Source organism: Cottoperca gobio, chromosome 5 (genome assembly GCF_900634415.1).
Source record: "Cottoperca gobio chromosome 5, fCotGob3.1, whole genome shotgun sequence".
Taxonomy (NCBI): domain Eukaryota; kingdom Metazoa; phylum Chordata; class Actinopteri; order Perciformes; family Bovichtidae; genus Cottoperca; species Cottoperca gobio.
In genome coordinates this window covers 8,182,486-8,204,305 of record NC_041359.1, presented here as the reverse complement: position 1 = coordinate 8,204,305, position 21,820 = coordinate 8,182,486, and the positions used below count along the sequence as shown (strand labels likewise).

At 42.0% G+C, this 21,820-nt stretch overlaps 1 protein-coding gene across 3 annotated transcripts in view; it reads left to right on the top strand.

Moving 5' to 3' along the window:
• tafa1b (TAFA chemokine like family member 1b) overlaps positions 1–21,820 on the top strand; it is a 112,033-nt gene that overhangs the window by 77,217 nt on the left and 12,996 nt on the right. For all 3 annotated transcript variants that reach the window (XR_003832350.1, XR_003832351.1, XM_029432753.1), the window contains exon 3: positions 14,704–14,844. Coding sequence is in view for 1 of the 3 variants with exons in the window: in XM_029432753.1 (XP_029288613.1) it covers positions 14,704–14,844 (141 nt within the window). In the remaining 2 variants the exon portion in view is untranslated. The remainder of the gene's footprint in view (positions 1–14,703; positions 14,845–21,820) is intronic.

Below are 21,820 nucleotides of genomic sequence, written 5' to 3'. Positions count from 1 at the left end.
CTTCTTCCCTACTTGGATTTGTGGCTCTTTATTCTTCCATGGTTCACAATTACGTGGAATACATATGAATTGACTTTGTAGATTAAACACAAATGACAGTTCATTAACAGCCTGACAACAATCTGTGTGTCACGCGGTTCCTCCATCTTATCGGAGCCTGCAGAGGCATGTAGGCCAGAGAAGATGAGACCAGCTCTACTTTTGACGTCACCAAAACGTCTATTCAGAAGGCCACATGCCAAAATTTGAAGGTGATTAATTAAATTCCAAAGAGAACGGGCGGGTCTGAAGACATTTCTATTTTGTATAGAGTTGGCATCTGCCTCATGCACGGCAACTCTGAAAATGAAAGATAGGAGACCTTTCAAACACATTTTAACAAGCTTTCCATTGTAGGCAGCTGAATGAGTCTGTTTGGTTTAAAACACACAACAAATTGCTGTTGCAAAATGCCATCAGTTGTGAAAATGGATAAATAATGGAGCTCTTCCAGAAAGGTCTGTGCAGATAAACATAGGAGTGTCATAGTACAGTAACTACTGGGGATTTACTCTGCTTGTTGTGATCGACCATCTGTTTCTGAGTCTTGAGAGCTGCACTCTAATTTGATTTGTGTGCAAGAAGCAGCTGGCAAATATTGTTATTGCATTTCCCTGCATTTAGAGTGCATAGGTGATGACAGATCAGAACAATAATGTGAAAACTAATGTACAAATTACCCCGTGATGAAATTAATCAGAACTGTACTTATTTGCAGCAGTGTCAAGCAAAAGACTTTCAGTACAATTCCATTAGTTGACATTGAGGAGCATTTACTTACGCCGGGCTGAATGCCTCTTTTGTTTGACAGACTTAATTGCAATAATTGTATATAATGTGTGTGTGTGACCTACATCCATAACACATAATTGTGCTTGTCCCCATTCTGCATTTTCTCCATTTTCTGTTTGTTCTCGCAAAAATGACGTTTCCATACAACAAAACTGCAATGATGCAATTACATATCAAGGAGAATTGTATCTTCACATTTGTTTGTGACGTACCTCGAGTCTGTAGTTAGGAGGAGGATGGAGTGGATTGATTGGTCAAATGAACACAAGACTTTCACCCAGGAGGACAGTGTTTGTGTCCCGTGTGAAACTAAAAGCCAATGGTGACTTTTTAAGATTTAAATCCATAATTTAAATAAGGTAACAAAGACAAACCATGATATTTTACTAAACCTGAACAAGTAGTTTTGCTCCCTAAACATAACCAAGTAGTGCTTTTCTGCAGTTAAGCATGGAACCCAGGCTTTTTTTTGTTAGGGTGTTACCCAAAAGAACACAACATAAGGAAGAAAGAACAAATCTTTTTAAATCTCTGTCTCCTACAGGCAAAACGCATGATAGCACTTTCATGGAAAAATGTAAACAGTCCAAGTATTGGTAAATGGCTAAAAGAACTGTCTGCATGTGTCTCATTAGAGAAAATAACCTATTCAATTAAAGGAAAACAAGAACTATTTAAAAAAGTATGGGGCCCGTTCCTTAACTATCTGGAACATGCAGATCTAGAGAGCACTCTGGGTCAGCAACTTAGAGATGATTAATGTTCCTATGCTGGGAGAAGGATTGAAGCCTTTCATATCTGCCTACATGTTTGTATATCTCCTTACATAGCCTACAAACATGTTTGTGTAGTTAATTTAATTTAATGATGTTATTTGTGCGACTGTTAATGTACTTCATTTTGTTATGTCTTGGATTTGGAAGTTTGTGTACTGTCTTATGTAGTGTCTATATATGCTAAAAAAAACAATAAAGAAAGTGTTTTAAAAGTAGTGCCTTTCTGCTTTGTTTCAGTTTACAACGTTAACCACGTGTTAAAAACACAGGCATAATCTGAGAGAAAATTAATTTCCCTGGAAACGTAATTGAAGATGCAGTGTAGTTGTATGAAATGTCCTTTTGCAAGAGACAAGGTTGCCATTTTGCCATGCATCCCTATGCATGTTTTTTCTGCAAAGGTGCATTTGTATTGCAACAGCTGCCAGCCACTGACCTCTGGTCAGCGAGCAGGGGTAATTAGAGCCCTTGCATGGTGCGATCTGCCCTCTCTGAACATGTCACAGCTCAGTTCAGTCAGATGCTGTACCTCCCTCCTTCACTCCACTGCTGGAGATGTCTTTAATGAGGGAGAGACCTGGGACATGAGAAGGGGAAGGCAGGCATCGAGAAAAGTGAAATGGAGACATTCTAAGACGAGAGTGAAAGATAGCGTTGCAGTTTGTGTGTGTGTGTGCATGTGTGTGTGAGACACAGAGAGGAGTTGATGAGTCTCTAACAAGCGGCTTCATCAGAGTGAGGAATGAGCTGCCAAGCCGGATCTTTCTTTTGACCTACCTTGGAGAGCAATGGATGGATGGACAGACAGATGGGTGGATGGATGGAGAGAGACATAACAGAGAGAAATAGGGAGAGCATCTACTGAAGTGCTGTGCACAGGCTCCTTCCTTCATTGCCTGTCAAGACGGCTCTTCTGTCTGCCAGGAGACAATCACTTATCTCCCAGCTCTGATCCCACAGTCATGACTTAGAGCACCACCAGTACACAGGCAATGACCAGGGAAATGATGCAGGGGATATGATGGATAAAGAGGATACACACGGTGACTGCTGCTTTTGGCACAGTGCCAGCTGTATCTCTTCCCGAGTTGATGTGTTAAGGAGGGGTGGGATTTTTGAAAGTATAGTGTATGGATGAAAGGTAGATACCAGCATGGAAAAGTAGTTAAGGTTTTATGTACCTGAAAATTGTGTTTTTCTCCCTGGATAAAATATTCACTAAATGTCAACACAATTCAGTTTTGCCAATATATTTATTTTTCTTTGAAGGGACATTTCCTCTGGTTCTTGCTCTCTCCCTCCTCTTCTCTCTCGCTCCACCACAGAGCTCAGTGCATGCATTGCTGTGGCATTAGTATGCACACAGAGTTCAGTCACACTTTGATGTGCAGCCACATGATTTCACAGTCCACCCTGGTGGCACAGATCAAATTTACAGGTATGTCGAGGCAAGGCTGATGACGAGATTCATTTCATCTCTACTTAAGGGTTTCACAGTTACCAGACAATATAATGGCAAACGGTACATGCCCTGTTTGTGAATTCCATCATTCGGTCGTTTTGTCACCGTAACTTTGCATAAGCAAATTATGAGTTAACAGGAAAATGCATGGGAAACTGTTTTTAAGCATTTCATTAATTCTGTCTGTGTTTCTTTGCAAGTGAGTCGTCTCCTAAGCGAGAACGACCTTGAGAAGCAGCGTGGGCACGAGTTCAAAACAAAGTCATCATTCTAATCTTTATAATTAATGGGTACAAGAGCCTGTGTCATTCATTACGGCTGATATTTAATCTCGTAGATGGAGGGATAGTTTCTGTGACTGAATCGTGCCATATTTCAATTCATGATTGATTCTTCTCTGCAGAGGATTGCTATGGAAGATGAAGTGATCACTCTCAGTCAAAAAAAGAAAAGAATGAAAGTTAGGACATTCACCAAGCTCGTGCATTCGGCAAGTCAATTCACCGTGTTGCCAATGTTGCAGCGTTTGATAAGAAACCACAGGAAGCTTTAAAACGTTTGATTGCAGTATTATCTCTGCACAGAAAAAACCTGTGATTCATATAAAAGCACTCTTAATAAATACTCCCAGCATATAAAAGTATTTGATCAAAGAGATGGGAAGAGTGGTTAAAGTTTGTTGCTGTTTTCATCTCTGCAGGGATGTGAGATGGAGGCTCGTTAATGATAAACTTGTCAATCATTTCTGTAACGAATCATCTCTCTCTTTGCTCCGGTACGCCGTTCATTTTTCTCTGTTGTGGCCTCGACAATAGAAACAGATGAGACTGAGACTCCTCTCCCACTTGTGTTACCACATCAAGATGTTATCTCCAGCTTAAAAGCTTATCAAGCCGACAGTAATGATACTGAGTGACTGAATTGTGTGTTTTGATGGATATCGCTGTGAGTAATCTGATGCCAAATTGTGTTCCAGTTCTCATATTGTTCCGATTTCAGAGTCTTCAAATAACTACGCTCCCCTTCTCCTCTCATTCCTGTCGCCAACAACCCGCCCATCTCTCGTCTCGCTTATAGTCATTTGTCAGAGCTATGATTCTTTCCCACAGGTGAAGAAATAGGTTGAAAACCCATTTTAGTGCTCTGTGACACAAAAATAGATTATCATTGTCCGAGGTCTATTTTGCCCCTAGTTAATCTGTCGCACATTGTGTACTGTGCTGGATTTCCAAAGGTCTCTATTCTGTTCTGATAGGATTCTGAAGCCGTCTCTAAAGGTACCTGCAATGCTTTATGAGGAGAATAATTAGCTTCTACAGTAAAGAAACACCGCTGAGGATGGTGAGAATTAACCGTGTAGACTCCTCTTCTTTAAATCAATTACATTTAATCATGTTTTGGGGATGTTTGAAAAGTCTCTGTGATGTGCTGTGAAAATAACTAGTTCGTACGAAGAAGGCAAAAGTTTTCTTATGTTGTTTATAAGTTCAGATGGCCACACTTGAAGGTGAGAAGATGGGTCTCGTGGAGAGGGGCAAGACGTGATCATTTAAAACATGAAGGGCATTCATAGTGTTGCACTTTTGTTGCACAATTAAAGATGACCTTATACAACCATTTACCATTTTAGTGATGGCTGCCTTGTTCTGAACACTATGGAAACATATCTAGCGGTTGACAAATTATGGGAATCTAATGACAAATGGTTGTCATCTTAGTGAAATAACCCTCACACCTTTAATGTGATATATAGATTATAACAGTCATTATAAAAATGGCTGTTCCATGACTAAATGAAATAAAATGTCTTCAGTCGAGATGATTTACAGCTCTCTATGACAGCTTCACGCTCCTGTCTATGGCCACAACAAAACGCTTGTCCTTGTCGCTAGCGAGAGCAAGGTCAGCCGCTTAATGCCACATCTGACATTGTTATTCTGCATTGTCAAACGGGAGCTAAGTGTTCAGCACATTGATTTTCCTCCCTTTTGCTCTTGCTCAGATTGATCATCATGCGGAAGTCAGTCTTTGGGAAAGTGATCAATGTGCTGCCATACAATTACCATCTCGCGAATGCGTTATTTACAAGCCAATATCCGTTTTAATACGGTGCTTAGTGGAAAACTCTCTGTCATGCACATGTCAGGAACATGACACAGGACCTAAACAGAGACTACAGGCAGTGAATCTTAGAACCTGTGCAAGAGCTGCTCCCATTAATAGATCTTTGCAGTTTGACATGACATACATGCTTGAGACCATACTGTTTAGCTTAAATGAGCCTCAATCAGTAGCTTCGTAAAGGAGGGCACTGTTCACAACTTTGTAGCCACATTTGCACTAACAGCCTGGAGTTATGTGTTTGTAAAGCTAGCGCATTTAAGATGCTGTTTGTTCCTGCAAGTGTTTACAATAAAATAAATGGATGAATAAATAAGAGAGAACATTAACAGACAGACGCTGTAGCCAACTGCCTTAATGTTTATAGGCAGCATTAAAACATACAAACATGCCAGTGGGACAAGGAATATGAGCTTATTAACATTTATTGCATATGGGGCCCAGTTATGCAAAATCCTGCAACTTCCTGATTGCTCGGCTTTACAGAAAGCGGGCAGATTATTTGCACAGTAAAGTGCCCTCTCTCTACATACACAAGGCCTACTCTGGGTGGTTTTGCATGCATCCATAATTTGATGTTAAGTGCCTGCTGATGCATTATGCATATTAGATAATGCATTGTGTGTAATCCAGGCAGACCTCGCCTGAACCCAGAGCGACATATCGTTCCAGACCCCACACGCAGAAGCCTCGGTATGGCGTGATTGCTGGTTGAGACGGCCACTGTGTTCTCTGCTTCACACCACCTCCACGGTGTCATTCAGAGTCACACAATGTTCCAAATAGACCTTCGACCAGACAGAGGCTCTGATGGATTGTACTCAATAACCCTATGTAGCATTTTATAACTTTATTATGAGCCATTTTCAGAACTTTTTCCTTTCATTTTTAGAAGAGGTGAACTGATATTCATGGTCTGTATTCAAGCCATTTTCCAGGGCTCACAGCACAGCTCCAATTGTTTCGGACCAAGGAATGTCACTTTTTGAAGGCTGCTCTATGGCGGCGTTCAAAAAAGTCCGTTTTGTGATTTTGAATGGACAATTTAGTTTCTCATTTCACCATCCGACTCTCATTTAGAGAGAGCAGTGACCTGTGTCATATGGACATTAAATAGAGGTCAGGCACCGCCAACTGTACTACAGGGTGCAGTAAAACACAGAGAGGTGCGACCACACCTGCACGCCCGGATCTCACGGCTGTGTTTACACGCACACCATGAGAGAGGAATAAAGTAAGAAGGGATAAATAGAAATTTGCTGACTTTATCTAATGTGTCTCGTTATACGCTTGTGACGGCACATATTCAATTCTGTACTATAGTGTTTCTGGCACTGAACTACACTATTTCTGGCTTCACCCTCCTGTCCTGGAAATAAGATAAGCGGAATGAAGGGACAAGAGCCATCTTTCCCCTTTACTGCAAGATTTTATTTAAAATGCGACCGAGCTCGTCTACATACAAAATCTAACTGTCATGTCTATAAAAGAGTATCCAACAAACGTATCCTTACACCTGAAAGACCACAGAAGTAGGTTACATCCTGCATATATTTACCATAATCACCCCTTTTTTCCATTCATCTGGAAGGTAACTTCTGAGAACTTTTAATGTGTTTTCTCCAATGTCGTGTTTTTTGTTTTTTTGCTACCTGCCAGCTATTAGTTTTCATTGCTTTTCTGAACAACCATGTGGGTAATAAAAGCTTGAATTGACATTTAAGCTATAATGGTTGTCAGCTGCCCCTCTCTCAGCGGGCTCGAGCTTGGCAGTGGGTCTTCTTGCAGTGAGTCCATGACACAGCGAGTTATATATGCCAAGGCATTACCGAGCCCTTCTTAATCCGGTTTGTCACGCTGCTCCCTCTGGACTGGGGTAATTTCATGGTGCTGAACTGGTATTGATAGAGCCTTGGTAAATGAGGCACGCAGCAATCGTTAACTTTAATAACCATAAAGATGTGAGCATTGGAGTCATACAGGACCACGAGAGGAAACCCATACAGGTGATTAAGAATCGACCAGGGCCGTGGCCAGCAGCACCTCACATTTCGTATTCGTACTAATGGAATTACCTGTTAAATATGTCAAGACTATTACCACCAATGGTGCAATTGCTGCACTATAACTATTCAGTAAACTTGAGCCTATTTCCACGTCTCCATGCATGAACAATACCTGATAAAAGCAAGCTCTAAGATGTTCCTTTTTTAGGCCTTTTTTATGCCTTTCTCCTCATTTATTAAACCCATTCATAGTATGTTTCTGTAAGTTGGAGCAACTGTAGTATGGCAGTATTTAGTATTCTGTAAGACTAGCTAGGATGAGAGGTGAGCCATAGCAGCAAAGGGGGAAAAAACAACATTGATTTGTCTGACTCCAGTATAGCTGGGTCAGTTGTTCCTGTCAGTCAGCTTGAGCTCTGGAGTGTCTTTCTCCCCCTCTCCCCCTCCCTTCCTCAGGTTTGTGGTAGCTCCAGGGGCTACTATAGCTACTATGTCCACTTGTTTGTCTACTCCCATTACTGTGGGTGATGCTGCCTCGGGAGGAAAGTGAAATCCAGGCCACAGTAGGGTCAGTAAGAAACCAGCCTGAAGCCGTCACACTGGCTGAGGTCAGAGAAACCATACGGATCACTGCAACAGGGTGCTGATGGGCACTTGATAAATGGTGGATCCACTCCTGATGCATCAGTGACACGTGGTTCAAAAGGTTTCTTAGATTGGATAAACAACGGTTATAAAGGCCTGAGATGAATTTGTTTGTTATTCTTGGAGACAGTCTGCACTGTCCCACTTTAGATGTGTTGGAGTGGTGAATTGTGCAAGCTCCTTTGGTAGCCTTCCTCCTCGAGGCTACCTTTTATTATTCATTGGTGGAAGTCAGTCCTCTGGGAAAGGGCTTCAGAGAGAGAACAAGTGAGCCTTAGTGGACGATTTACTCTCAAAGGCCAGGAGAACTTCAGCGCTACAAAAAAAAGTATTGCATGTCCAAACCATAAGAGGAATGTTGTCTCTTCATGTTTTTACCAACAAAGGACTCTTTCTTATGTGGAATACACAAAGTCGGTGTCCATGTTAACGCCTCCAGACAGTGACATGCATAACAGCATAGCCCTAATGTGGCACATGGACAAATATATGCTCTATGCATGCAGTCTCTCACTCTCTCTCTCTCTGCTTTTTCTTATTATTGCTACTTGACACAGTCTCTGTGAGGTGTGATGCAGAGAGCATTAGCACCGCAAACATGATCTACTCCATCATGGAAATATAGTGGCCAGGGTCTAATTCTGCTCCTCCCAGGCATTTATATTCACACACACTCTTCATTTGAACTGCTCCTGTTACAGAAGGGGAGGAATTTGAGCAGTAAACGAGGGTTGTGTAATTTCTGATAAAATACCTAAACTGTATCTGTTGCCAAGAGGGTAGAACTGAAAAGTTGTTCCCTGGCACTGCCTCGAAGGCCTCCATTTAGAATCCACTCAACAGTGCTTTGTAGCGTGTTTAAACATTATCCTAAGTAATCAGGGGGAGTGTTCATGAGGTTCTAACTTGATGTTTAAGTAATGACAAGCTAAATTCTGATGAGCATCATTAAACATATATGCATTGGAACAGCTGCCCCACAGCCACTTTGATGCCTTTGCTTTTTGAAACAGATCATTAATATTCTTCTTCTATTTTTTCTTCCATCAAATCTGAAAAACTAATCAGGACAAACAGAATAGAGCTTTTTTTCATTTTGGACATATCTGACAACTTTTCAATCAGAGGCATTTTATTATGTTTAAAACTGTTGATAACAAGTCATACAAAAAAGGGTCATTTTCAATTAGGCATCATTTCACAGAGAGAGAAAAGTTGACAGAAAAAAAACAACTCAATAAACAATCTGCTGCTTAATAAAACTTTACGTGGGTTTGAATTGACTTCTCTGGCGCACAGTACAAAGTTACTTTGTTCACTTGTAAAAAGGCATTTTTGGCGACCGAGTCTCAATTTGTCTTTCAGATGTGCATATTTTTCACCAATGATTTGAAATGCGGCTGCTTCTCGAATAAGGAACTGTGTCGAATTTACATTTCTTAGCGCTACACGTGTCTGCATTTATTTACTCACAATGGAAGCCATAATTCCTGTTGCCACCTGAGATGTAAATTGACAATTAGAAGTGTAACACAGAGGCACTGGAGAACAACAACAAGCCAACAGAAAAGAAGGAATTGGGAAGAAAGATGGACTGTGGTTGATGCAGCAGCTGCCTGTCTGACAGAACAAAACAGGCACTCCAGCATGCACTCTGGCGGAAACGGCTCATTTTCACCTGAGTGTGCACTGATTAAGTTGTTATGACGAGTCCTTGAGAGGCTTAAGTTTTCCCGGCTGCTGTGTTTCTTCCCTCGGCCATATGTCATTACTAAAACTGTAGCAGTGAGAGGGAGAGAGCTAAAGAGAGTTGGAGAGTGAGGAGGTGACAGAAATGTTTGCTGATGGCGAGCCAGTGATTACTGCTCTTGGCCACTCTGCATAAATTATAGTTGTTGACGCTGAAGCTGAGCCAAGACGGCAAAATGTTTTGTAGTGACATTGTCACAAGCACCTGCATTTATCTCTGTGTTTAAAATTGCCAGATACAGTGAGATCAGAATGCAGTAGTAGGTTGTTTGTCACCCAGAGGATGCAAATAAACAGTTCCTTTCATGCCTTGTGAGTCTTTGGCTGAATAGACTTTAATGGCTTTATTACTGTGACCTTGACGTTAGGCGCAGAATGCAGCCTACATGGGTTGTGGCTCTTAAAGGTGATGTGCATGGGTGTTAAGCATCTAAGGTTGACTTTATTGGCTGGAATTAGGAAGACCCTAATTATAAAACAGCTGCTTTTTCAAGCACCTGTTTTTGGAAACATCACTGTTTGACGATACAGCACACTTTCCAACTAGTTATATGGGGAAAGGTTCCCTGAGATGCTTTTATTCAGGGAAAAAATATAATTTTCTCTCATGAAAGTGAAACGTGAATTAATACCATTACAGCATAATGTAAATCCCACATTGTCTAGCTTGTCTATCAGTCCACATACTCGCACACTCTCCTGTCAGGCTCTTGGAATCGGTCAAAATTGTCTTTTAGAGCTCCTCATCAGCTGTGACAGCTGTAATTCTCAGCTGCTTGACAGATGATTCGGTCCGCGGTCCGACGCCTGGAAACGCTTTGGGCTCGCTTTCCCTCATCATGAATTCATTTCCTCCGTGGCAGCAAAACACAAGCCTGCAGAAACCTTTGTAGGTTGAACTGGGCTATCAAAACACTGACTTATGCCTAAAGTTATGCTATAAACTGACTTAAAGATGATAGGCTTGCAATATTGATTCTACATAGTCCTACAACTCATAATACAACACTCTCTGTAGGAGTCTGTGTTACAGCGGTACAGCTGAGGATATGATATGATATAACCCCCACTCTCAAAATATTTCAGTTGATGTTCTGGACAAACTGATAGATTTATGTAAATGTTAAAAGGAATGCCTCTTTGCATTTTTGATGTCTGTAAATGTTCCCATTCTTCAGTCTCTCAGTGCTCTGCAGAAATTATTCTAATATGAAGTATGGCTTTTTATTCTGAGCTCCCATTCCTTCTCTTCCTATCTATCTCCACATTTTACAACCGTACCTCATTAAAAGGCTCCTAATTGGCCGTTAGCTAAACTGAAAACAATGAAGCATTGATTTCCTTAAACACAATCACCTCATCCAGTCATTAAATGGCTGCTGTCACTGTGGGCCGCCAGGAGAAAAATGACTAGTCAGCGGTCCCATCGATGCCCTTCACCTCCCCTTACCAAAGGCTACAGTGCACAGCCACCCTCTCCGTCTTAGCAGGTTGGTTTAACCCCTTAAGCTGCCTGACAGGCTCCGAGCACTACATCCATCACAACCTGCAGCCACGTCTCGAGTTGTTGTGATCCCGTAATGTACACACAGTAACTGATGTGCACTTCAGCGTTACAGTATATATTATGGAATGCCACAACTTATCATATGTGTAAATACACACACAAACAACACAAACGGACATACACACACTCAAAAACAGATAATGGATGGTCCTTTACCCCAACCCCAACTCCCAGCTACCTGAATGAAATTATGTCTCGTCCAAGTGGCCATTTGTCGTCTAAGTGGCTCTTGCGACTGGCTCAGTGGTGTCATCATGGAGCCATTTACACTGCTCTCTCTTCCACATACCAGATGGTTCATAGTGATCGCGCCTAATGTCCACCTGGCTGATGGCTGGTCCTTACCCCGTCGCTGATAGTATGTGTGTGTGAGTGGGTGTGTGTGTGTGTGTGTGTGTGTGTGTGTGTGTGTGTGTGTGTGTGTGTGTGTGTGTGTGTGTGTGTGTGTGTGTGTGTGTGTGTGTTTGTGTGAGTGTGTGTTGGAGATAACTCAGATTTATAGTGGCAATAATTATAATAATCATCATAATAATCAAAATAATATGGTCTGTCCAAATTACTTATTGCTTAGAATTCAGTTAGTGTCCAAAAGTGCAACATCCACTCTTTCCGTTCTTACCTTTCACAATAAAAGTGCTAGACATATACACTATGTAACTCTTTGCCAGAGGGAACTCAAACTCCATTAGAACATTTCACTGAAAGGAATCCATTAGTTTTTCTGAAAAATGAGCGAGCGCAAATCTATTCAAGCCTTTTATTGAAATGTTGCAACTGTCGCAAATTTGCATCGCTGCAGGTATGAATAGTTTTGAAGCATTTGTTGCATTGTCTGGTCGTTTATTCGTCACGCCTCTGGTGTGTAAAGGCCTTAACTCTTCTGATACCCTGATGCCAAAACCCAAACCTCCTTTATGTAACTGAAGCTTTAGTATTGTTCTCCCAGCAAAACCCATTTTGCTTCTCAGGTTCTTGTGTTACTGTGTAAGCATTAGCAATAAATGGTCAACACAAACTTGCTTCTATCGCAGATCAGAAACATTAAATGTCAGTGAAAGGGAATTTAATATGAAAGGGGTTTCCTCTCAGTGTCCCTTGTCAGATGTTAGCTGTTGTGCTAACTTGCAAATTAAGTTTTGAAGCTAGCTGAGGGGATTTAACCTAATTCAGTATTCTGTGATGCATTGTAAAGTCCTCACTTATTCAGTGATCTGCTTTGACTTGAAAGCAAGTCTGCAGGTCAGGAAGCTGTCGGTAAAATATTCAACAAGCCAACACATTGTGGAGTTTGGGGTTTTAGCACACTCAAGGGATTTCTCTCCTCACTTTTATAGTCTGTGTTCTGCCTCCTCCTGCCCAGAAATATCTAACAACAAGCGTCCAGAGAGTGACATTAATACTGCACGACAGCACGGTCCGGCAGGACTGCAAATGTTTGCCTTTTAATCTAGTATTCGGAGCCCTTTGGTCTGGCCACGGCAGACATTGATGGGAATAGGAGAAGAAAACTGTTGCCAAACTTGTCTAGGCTGCTGGGAGCTCAGTTCCGTAATTCATGACTCGAGCCATTTCAAACATTTGCACAATCAACCCAGCTTGAGAAACACACACCGGTTGTAGTCATGCCAGTGGAAGAAAATGCATCGTCTCACCGCGGAAGGATGTCCTCTTTAAAACTCGGTACGGCCGAGTGAAATAAGGCACAAACAAGATGGAATGTGGCATTTGGTTGTCGCCACTTCTTTTTCACTCTATCCTCTATCGAGGAGGGGATAGATTTAATCCTCTCCTCTCTTTTCCTCTTCTCTTTTATCCTCTCCTCTCTTTTCCCCTCTTCTCTCCTGATCTCTCTTTTCCTCTCCTCTCCTCTCTTTTCCTCCCATCTCCTCTCCTTTCCTCTCCTCTCTTTTCCTCTTCTCTTTTATCCTCTCCTCTCCTGATCTCTCATTTCCTCTCCTCTCCTCTCTTCTCTTTTATCCTCTCCTCTCCTCTCTTTTCCTCTCATCTCCTCTACTTTCCTTTCCTCTCCTCTCCTCTCTTTTCCCCTCTTCTCTCCTGATCTCTCCTCTCCTCTCTTTTCCTCTCATCTCCTCTCCTTTCCTTTCCTCTCCTTTCCTTTTCTCTCCTTTCCTTTCCTCTCCTTTCCTTTCCTCTCCTCTCTTTTCCTATCCTCTCTTTTCCTCTCTTCTCTTTTATCCTCTCCTCTCCTCTCTTGTCCTCTCATCTCCTCTCCTTTCCTTTCCTCTCCTTTCCTTTCCTCTCCGCTCTTTTCCTCTCCTCTCTTTTCCCCTCTTCTCTCCTGATCTCTCCTTTCCTCTCTTCTCCTCTCTTTTCCTCTCATCTCCTCTCCTTTCCTTTCCTCTCCTCTGTTCTCCTCAGCTCTCTTTTCCCCTCTTCTCTCCTGATCTCTCCTCTCCTCTCTTTTCCTCTCATCTCCTCTCCTTTCCTTTCCTCTCCTCTCTTTTCCTCTCATCTCCTCTCCTTTCCTTTCCTCTCCTCTCTTTTCCTCTCCTCTCCTTTCCTCTGTCCAGGGATGAGCTCCAGTTTAATTGTTGGACGCTGGTGTCTGTTGCGGTGGCTGTCAAGGGAAGATAAAGAGTTTTTCCTGGGGCGTAAGGAAAGGGGAGTGCGGTGATGGAGGGCCTCTCTCCTAAAGCTCCGCTGGCTGCATTAGCCCCACGCTTTATAATTGTGTGAAGGGGGCACTTCCAGTGGCTCCCTCATTACTCACTGGCATGGCCAGTCCCTGGCAGCCATACACACCTTGTCCTCTAGCTCTCTCTCTCTCTGCCTGTCTCACTCATTTCAGGATGTCCCTCCGCTCTATCACCACCTCTCCCTATTGTTATTTTTGACCCAGTACCGCCATCGGCGCATACCGCCTTCTCTTTTCACGGAATCTTTTTGACATCCTCTTTTGTCAGAATGGGACCTATTGTACAGCATTTGCTCTCACTGATGTCACCTATGCTGTGGAGTTAATGCTTTGTGCAGTATGGTTCAAGACTGTATTGGCTCAGTCATGGGAGTCAGTCATATAAGGCTATGACTGAAGCCTATAACTGCCCGGTCTTCCCTGGAGAGGAGAAAACAAAAGAGTCATCCATTTTTAATCATATTTACAACATATGGAAAATATCAAGGGTGCAAAGGCAGGCACGTTACTACAAGTGCATGGTGTAGCTTCATCATAGTCTGATTGGTATGGAATGAGGACAGCCAGCGCTGAGTGAAAGGCAATTAGATGACATAATTGAGATGCCTCGAGGGCCAATTTGTTACACATACTTACAGTGTAAGTGCCCAATGATTTTACTGCAGCGTGCCTCACATGATATGATGAGGTGAGGTAGTCAAGTTTCCCTAAACCCGTTTCCATTCACATAATTGTTGCTTATTTGGATTTTTTATGTTTTTGAAGTATACAACATTACGGTAACATTGAGGTTGCTGCAGTTCATTTTCAGTGACATGTTTCCTCTCACATTACTGTAATCTCTCAAATGTACTAACCATGTGTCTCTGTGTCTGTCTATCTGTCTGCAGAGGGAGGTACGTGCGAGGTGATTGCCGCCCACCGATGCTGTAACAAGAATCGTATTGAGGAGCGTTCTCAGACAGTCAAGTGCTCCTGTTTACCGGGGAAAGTGGCCGGGACGACACGCAACAAACCCTCCTGTGTGGATGGTGAGAAACTCTCATGTGTTTTTAACATTGTGCTGCAGCTGACCTTTTATTACTAAAGCCTCTTGTGTGGGAAAAAGTGTATATTATAAATACCTGTTGCCCCCAGTCCAGTATCCAGAGGAATAATGTACAAATGATATCCAACATACTAACTTTCATCATAACCGCAGATAGTATGTCCTATGTAGAGAAGCAGAAAGTGATAGTATTGAGGTTGTTTAAGAGCAAGTAGGCTGTTTAATGCAGGAAGCCAGAATGTGCCTCTTGACACAGACCTTCAATCAACTTTCCCTTGTTTTATTACCTTTAAATTGTACAGTAATTGTAAGCACACAGGAGGTCACTGAATTTCTCCGCTGTATTTAATTAATTATAGTATTACTTTTAATAAACATGCATTATTGAATTATTACATAAGACATTCCTCATTACTCATTCAGCCAAACTGCAGCTGTCTACATGACATGTGCGGTATAAACATGACATTTCAGAGACAGAAGATGGTTCCAAGGTGAGATTAGCATCAGGTTGGAATGAATTATTTAAAAGAATACTTATTATTCACATGCTTCAATAAACACCTCAGACAAAGACCCACGGCATATTGTGATATAACTTTCTCTGCTGTCTCTCAGTGATTTTTCTAATAATAAAAATACATTCAACCATTACGAACCCAGTAGCTGCTGGGCATCATGGGAGACAAAGGATGATCCAGTTGGACTGTTGAACACCTGAGCAGGGAGCATGTTGCAGATCACATTGCCTAAGGCAGTTCAGGCTGATGGAAATGAATAACTAATAAACACAAGTCAGGCAAGCTCCAGTCTAGTGCACCTGAATTACCTCAGCTGAGAAAAACAATCAGACAGAGGCAGCTCTATGAAAAAAAAAGTCGACAGGAAGTCACAAGTCTACTGAGACAGAACTGCGATGCCCCCTTCACTCTGGGAAGCTCATTTATTGCTCCTCAGTCTCGATCTATACACCCACACCTTCAGCATGGATCAAAGTCATCTCTCTGAATGCCCTTTTGCCAGGATATGACACCAAAATATCTTCATTATGAGGGATGTTACATGAAGGGCCAGACAGGCCTGCTCAGTGGGCTTCACAGGGTTGGTTAGCCACAGCTGACACTCAAGAAAACCCTAGAATATAAATTAGAAATGAGCCAAGGATGACACAAAGAACTTTCTCTCTGTTTGATGAAGAATTACCTGAAACCCTATAAAACCTTTGGCTAAGCAGCTAGATTGTTAGTCCTTGAGACTTTTTGTTCAGGAAAGGAATGTGTATTGCCCTGTGGTGGGACACATCTCCTGAATGAAACATTTATAGAGCTCTGACCTTGAGACTTGCAGACTGTGTTGTCCTTGTAGAGAGAGGCTGACAACCAGATTCTGTCTATTCCACAGCACCTAACAGACACAAGACTTGTATATCCCCTTACATTTAGTGTCTTTCACTAGACATGGCATTAAGACAAACTTAATAAAATGTCTGAAAAATGTAACAACTCATTTTCTTTTCTTTGCCTCAACTAAAAATGACATGTCAGTTGCGAGTAGAAGTTGGACAAACATATACAAATTAAAATCCCATTGACTGAGGATTGTAGGCGGTAGATGTTGTTAACACTTCATGCCTCTGTGCCTCAGGCTCCCTCAGTGAGAGAGTCCTGGCTGTTTGTGTATTGATTAACAAGCACTTATAGATGGAGTGGTGATAAGAATGGAAATGACGAGTCACTGAGCAGCATGTATTGAGTACCATTGCATAACATTGAAAGAATTAAGAGGAGCTGACCTCTTGATAATTCTATTTCCTTTAGTTGGGGCCTTTGCCTCTTCTCTTGGATAATGTTCACCTGCTTGAAAGTGAATCAGGCTTTTATTTATTTAACACTGAAACCACCACGGGATAGGGTCTGAAGGGCAGACAAATAATTGCGTGATTATTCATAAGAGCTCATCTGTAGTCGGAAGTGTCGCGCTTTGCAAACACGTCATTTAATTAGAAGATCTTTTTTTGTAAGAATGGAAATAAATGGACACAGGAGGGGGCAGCACTCCGTTCAAGGGTTTAGATTACCGAGGAAAGTTATACGTGAAAGTTGTACATGTTCATCAACCGGGCCCCACTGGCTGCCGTTGCGCTATGTGAGGGATTATAGACTTGTGGAGTCAGTGGTCTGTTCCCCTCAGCAGCGCACCGGCCTGGCCCAGATGGAGCTTTCTCCCCAGGTCCCGGCGTTATTAATGTTCCGTCCAGATGAGGAACGATGCCGCAGCCCAGCTCATCTCACCGCCCCCCTGGGGGACACCTGCTGCCCCTGTAACGTACACACGTTATGTTCCGACAAAAAAATAAAAGAATATAAAGAATTGCCAGTGCTCTGATAGAACAAGTCAAAAGTATATCTTCAGAGGTCATTTGGTTTGGACACACATCCAGAGCCTGGAGGAATGAACACTCCTTTATCTTTGGCCAAATTTGCAGGAACAGACCGTGATACGCTGTATTATCAGTCATTAGCATCAAACTCCATCATCAAAGCACACAGTCAGGATCAGCCCCATTGTCGAGTGTTGACTACCTCGTGAATGCGGGCCTCGAGGGGTTATTGCAGTTGATATTGGTAACTGTTTGGGTTGTTATTAATATATGGGGATGTGACGACTTGGAGGTGTCATGCTCATTGGGGGTCTGCTGTCAGATTATCCTTCTAGTGGGAATTGATTATTAGCTTTGACAAGGAGAACTATGGCCCAGTTATGTCAGGGCCAACGAGGCTCTTAGTGAAGAACATCCCTTTTAACAAGTCAAACGCTCATATCTCTCCTGCCTCGCTGGGCCGATCACATGCACTCGGATTAGGCGCTCATCACTGCACCACTGCTTTTATCCCAGTGTATGAGACATGTAAGCCCTCAGCCACAGTATGGACAAACACACACACACACACACAAACACACACACACACACACACACACACACACACACAGACATACACACAAACATGCCCTGATTTACTCAACACATGCATGCCGATGCCCTAATATCCACACATGCTACCACTTTGTGTTGTCATGTAGCTGCTGTAGCAGTAAACTCTTTCAACAAGAGATGCACGCTTGCTGCTGATCAGTGATGGGGAACGAACCCTTCTGTTTGGCTGCAGGCGCGTATAGCCAAACATGACAGGTTGTCATGGTACATTTGAGATACATCCAGGGGGGGAGACACACATGAATGCTATTTGAGGGGAGGGACAAGACATTCTGCAGTTCTTCCACATACATCACTGGTCAAACAGATCCAATCAGTATACTGTATACTTATATATATACTTATATCATAAGCATGCTAGAACAGTGGCTCCCAATCTCCTTTGTCTGAAGTACCCCAACAGCCCTGTCAGATGAACTCAAGCACCCCTTCATTGACAACACATGTTCATGTTTTTTAACAACATTTAACACTATTTTGTTTTGTTTCACTCAATCAATCAAACAATGTTTGAATCAGTTTGGTCAATTGCATTTTAACTACTACCACCTTGATTGGCAGAAGCTGGAGATTTGACTATTTATCCCACTCTCAATCGCAACTGGTGTTAATTTGTATTTTCTTTTCTTTTGTCGAGTTGTATAAAAAAATCACTTACCCCCTGGCAACTGCAGAAGTACCGCTGTTGGGAATCACTGTGCTAAATTATGTTTTAAAGACATGTTCTTTAAAACATATTTGTTACATTACAAGAAAAGCAATCATTGTCATGTAGCGGGATTGTAGTTTATCAAACAAGTGTTCAATACGGGCAAACCTTTTACTTACATACAGGACTGTCTCAGAAAATTAGAATATTGTGATAAAGTTCTTTATTTTCTGTAATGCAATTAAAAAAACAAAAATGTCATGCATTCTGGATTCATTACAAATCAACTGAAATATTGCAAGCCTTTTATTATTTTAATATTGCTGATTATGGCTTACAGCTTAAGAAAACTCAAAAATCCTATCTCAAAAAATTAGAATAGTTCCTCAGACCAAGTAAAAAAAAAGATTTATAACAGCAAAACAAAATCAAACATTTGAAAATGTCCATTAATGCATTCAGTACTTGGTTGGGAATCCTTTTGCACGGATTACTGCATCAATGCGGCGTGGCATGGAGGCAATCAGCCTGTGGCATTGCTGAGGTGTTATGGATGCCCAGGATGCTTCAATAGCGGCCTTTAGCTCATTAGCATTGTTGGGTCTGGTGTCTTTCAGCTTCTTCTTCACAATACCCCACATATTCTCTATGGGGTTCAGGTCAGGGGAATTGGCAGGCCAATCGAGGACAGTAATGCCATGGTCAGTACACCAGTTACTGGTGGTTTTGGCACTGTGGGCAGGTGCCAGATCATGCTGGAAAATGAATTCCTCATCTCCATAGAGCTTTTCAGCAGACGGAAGCATGTAGTGCTCTAAAATCTCTTGGTACACAGCTGCATTTACTCTGGGCTTGATGAAACACAGTGGACCAACACCAGCAGCTGACATGGCTCCCCAAACCATCGCTGACTGTGGGAACTTCACACTGGATTTCAAGCAACTTGGATTTTGCTCCTCTCCAGCCTTTCTCCAGACTCTGGCGCCTTGACTTCCAAATGAAATACAAAACTTGCTTTCGTCTGAAAAGAGGACTTTGGACCACTCTGCAACTGTCCAGTGCTTCTTTTCCATAGCCCAAGTCAGACGCTTCTTCCGTTGTCTTGAGTTCAGAAGTGGCTTGACCATGGGAATACGGCTATTGTAGCCCATTTCCCGGACACGTCTGTGAACAGTGGCTTTTGATACCTGGACTCCAGCTTCAGTCCACTGTCTTTGAAGCTCCCCCAAATTCTGGAAGCGACTCTTCTTCACAATGCTGTTAAGGCTGCGGTCATCTCTCTTGGTTGTGCAGCGTTTCCTGCCACATTTCCCCCTTCCAACAGACTTTTTGTGGATGTGCTTTGAAACTGCACTCTGTGCACAGCTTGCCCTTTGAGACATTTCTTTTTGTGTCTTACCCTCCTGATGGAGGGTGTCAATGATGGTCCTCTGGACAGATCAGCAGTCTTCCCCATACTTGTGATTTAGTTTACTGAACCAAGCTGAGTGTTTTTCAAGGCTCAGGAAACCCTTGCAGGTGTTTCGAGTTAATTAGACGATTCAAGTGATTCGTTGAACACCCTACTAGTATACTTTTTCATGATATTCTAATATTTAGAGATAGGATTTTTGAGTTTTCTTAAGCTGTAAGCCATAATCAGCAATATTAAAATAATAAAAGGCTTGCAATATTTCAGTTGATTTGTAATGAATCCAGAATGCATGACATTTTTGTTTTTTTAATTGCATTACAGAAAATAAAGAACTTTATCACAATATTCTAATTTTCTGAGACAGTCCTGTATGTTCGGTGCACAAATACATATCTGACTTGTACTTGCTTGCATAGATAGCAAAGTACAAACTGATGACACCCAAGAACAGCCAAGCAAACATCTCATCCTCCTATTATAAAATCCCCCCCCCCCCCCCCCACACTACTGTATGTGGTTGGCAAGACGTAAACCTACTGCAGATACTGCCTGAGGGGATGGACAGGAGAATCAAATTATACTGTACAATAACGAAATAATAATCATTGTTCTTGCTGCCGAACACACACATAGTCAGACATAAGGAGATACTGACAAGCAGTGAAATCCTCCTGGATCCAAAAAGATGTTTGTTTCTTTGGAGAAGTTGAAAATAATGATTGTGAAGCAGGTTTGTCTCCTCCATTTTGTCACATCACACTGAGCTCTCACAGCGTTGACCATGTGATCAGTGATTAGACTCTCAACCTTTAACCTTTCAGGAGAGGACCTGACCCTCAGCTGTAGGTCTACCTAGTTTAGTTTTCTCTCTCTGTCTCTTTCTTTAAGCAACATCATATCTCCTTTCTGCTCTCACTATAACGGAGCACCAGTCTACAGTTGTGCTGAGAGAGAAGTAAACATAAAGCAGATCTATGTCAGCTTTGAGGGAGATATATTTTTGTAAATCGCTTTTGTAACCACATAAAGGAAAGGGAATAAGCACACAACAAAAGGAGTCATTGTTCAACCATTAATAGGCACACAGCTACACACACACACACACACACACACACACACACACACACACACACACACACACACACACACACACACACACACACACACACACCTAAGTCTCACTCACTCACGGGTGCACACTGACATACTCAAAAAGGAATCTTAACATTGAATAATGTCGGTACTGTACAGTTTACAATGTAATAGCAAGTTATACCACGTATACATTTTGACCGAGAATTACTCCATGTTTGCCTCATGAATGCCAGCACTTCTTTGTATGTGTAATTGCACATTCCAGATTTCCTGAATTAATCTGAGTTCATGCAAAGTACAAAACCTTTTCTGTGGCATTTCCAATAATTCATTTGAATAAATAAAATTGGAAAATAATCAAATGAAAAAACAAGAATTTTTCTTGCAGTCTGTGCGTACTTGGTGACCATTAAAAATTCAGACATTCAAAGAAACCCTGTGATTAGAAAGCCAGACAATATTTCCTGAAGAGGTAATCAAACCTGGGCTCTCTGGTTTCTGAGAGGGGGCAAAGAGTAATGCAGAATAATGACTCTCTGAAGCTGACCTCTGGTTCTGGGCCTCAGAAGCCTCAGTCCCGCTGTAATTACAAGCTTGTTTTATTTGCTGCATGCTCCTGTGACCCTTTCAATACATTACCACTGTTGCACAATGCTTGCACTCAAAGCTATGTCTCATTAGGATGGAATTTTATGTTATTTTTTTATTCAAGCAGTCCACTGTATCTGTCTTTTCTCACTTGTATGATTATGTAAATGAATGGTGATTGATTAGCCGTTTGTTTGGTAAATAACTGGGTAAGCGGG